This window comes from Salvelinus sp. IW2-2015, unplaced genomic scaffold, assembly GCF_002910315.2.
Source record: "Salvelinus sp. IW2-2015 unplaced genomic scaffold, ASM291031v2 Un_scaffold4456, whole genome shotgun sequence".
NCBI classification, from domain to species: Eukaryota; Metazoa; Chordata; class Actinopteri; order Salmoniformes; family Salmonidae; genus Salvelinus; species Salvelinus sp. IW2-2015.
Window position 1 is genome coordinate 39,127 of NW_019945726.1, and position 1,364 is coordinate 40,490.

General features: G+C 45.4%; 1 protein-coding gene across 1 annotated transcript in view; it reads left to right on the top strand.

Moving 5' to 3' along the window:
• The window catches only part of LOC112077319 (plexin-A4), a gene marked incomplete at its 3' end in the record, with an annotated part of 29,487 nt that extends 28,669 nt beyond the window's left edge, over positions 1 to 818 (top strand). The window contains exon 5 of the mRNA XM_024143844.2: positions 668 to 818. Within this exon, the coding sequence (XP_023999612.2) occupies positions 668 to 818 (151 nt within the window). The remainder of the gene's footprint in view (positions 1 to 667) is intronic.
• Between the last annotated feature and the right edge of the window lie 546 nt (positions 819 to 1,364).

The following is a 1,364-nucleotide window of genomic DNA, read 5'->3' on the forward strand; positions in this document are numbered from 1 at the left end:
TTCACATACACTGCTAAGTGCCTTTGCAGCTCCATTCAGGCCATTTGTACGAGGGCGGCAGGTAGCCTAAGGGTTAAGAGCATTGGGCCAAGAACCAAAAGGTTTGAAACCCTTAGCCAACAATGTGCAAAATATATCGATGTACCCTTGAGCAAGGCACTTAACCCTAATTGCTTTGGATAAGAGCGTCTGCTAAATTAGAAAAATTTAAATGTCTATTGATAGTCAGGGCTGCTCAGGCTGTGAAAAGTGATTGGAGGCGAGACCACTGTCTCTAACAGTGCATGATTCCTATTCTAGGCTCCCGAATGGCGCAGCGGTCTAAGGCACTTCRTTTCAGTGCTYGAGGTGTCACTACAGACCCTGGTTCAATTCCAGGCTGTATCACAACCGGCCGCGATCGGGYGTCACATTGGCCCAGTGTCGTTAGGGTTTGGCCGGGGTAGGCCGTCTTTGGAAATAAGAATTTATTCTTAACTGACTTGTCTGGTTAAATAAAGGTTCAATACAAGATTCTAAAGGCTAAAACATCCCTCAGTCTTGAAACAACCCTGAAACACCACAGTGACATTTAAATCCAAGAATAAAGCATTTTGGGGTGTATGTATGTAAATGTAGTGATTACACAGTTCACTAATACAGTCTGCTGTGTGTGTTACCTCCACAGGTACTACTCGGACATCAGTAAGATGCCGGCCATCAGTGACCAGGACATGAATGCGTACCTGGCAGAGCAGTCCCGGATGCACATTAACGAGTTCAACAGCATGAGCTCCCTCAGTGAGATCTACTCCTACGTGGGCAAATACACAGAGGAGGTACGGCAACACACCGTGGACAAAAATCACACTTTATTCAAGACAGGTAGCAGTGTTCCATTTAGGACAGCCAGTCGTACACAGGTGGGTTTGAAGTAGATGTAGATGACTTGGTTCAGCCGATCTGGAAGATGCATATAAAATACATTTACAACCCAGACGGAGTATATCAGCYCTTCAACCTCTCCTGGAGGACTCCCAACCATGTCTGTGTTCTACTACAGAGATAACACACTTCTCAACTTAGATCATCAAGCTATTCTGTCGTGGAATAATGCCTAGTTAAATTTTTTTTTTTTTTTTTCAAATACCCCAAAAAATAAGATGTGGTAGTTCAGGTCTTCAACTAAATTGTGAGACGTCAAGGGGTCCCAGAGGAAAGGTTGGAGAAACACTGTCATACAGAAGCAACATTTCTTGTATGTGCCATTACTCCGCCATTGTCAGCTGGCAGTAACACGTGGACTGGCTGTGTGTGGGGCTGACAGTAACACGTGGACTGGCTGTGTGTGGGGCTGACAGTAACACGTGGACTGGCTGTGTGTG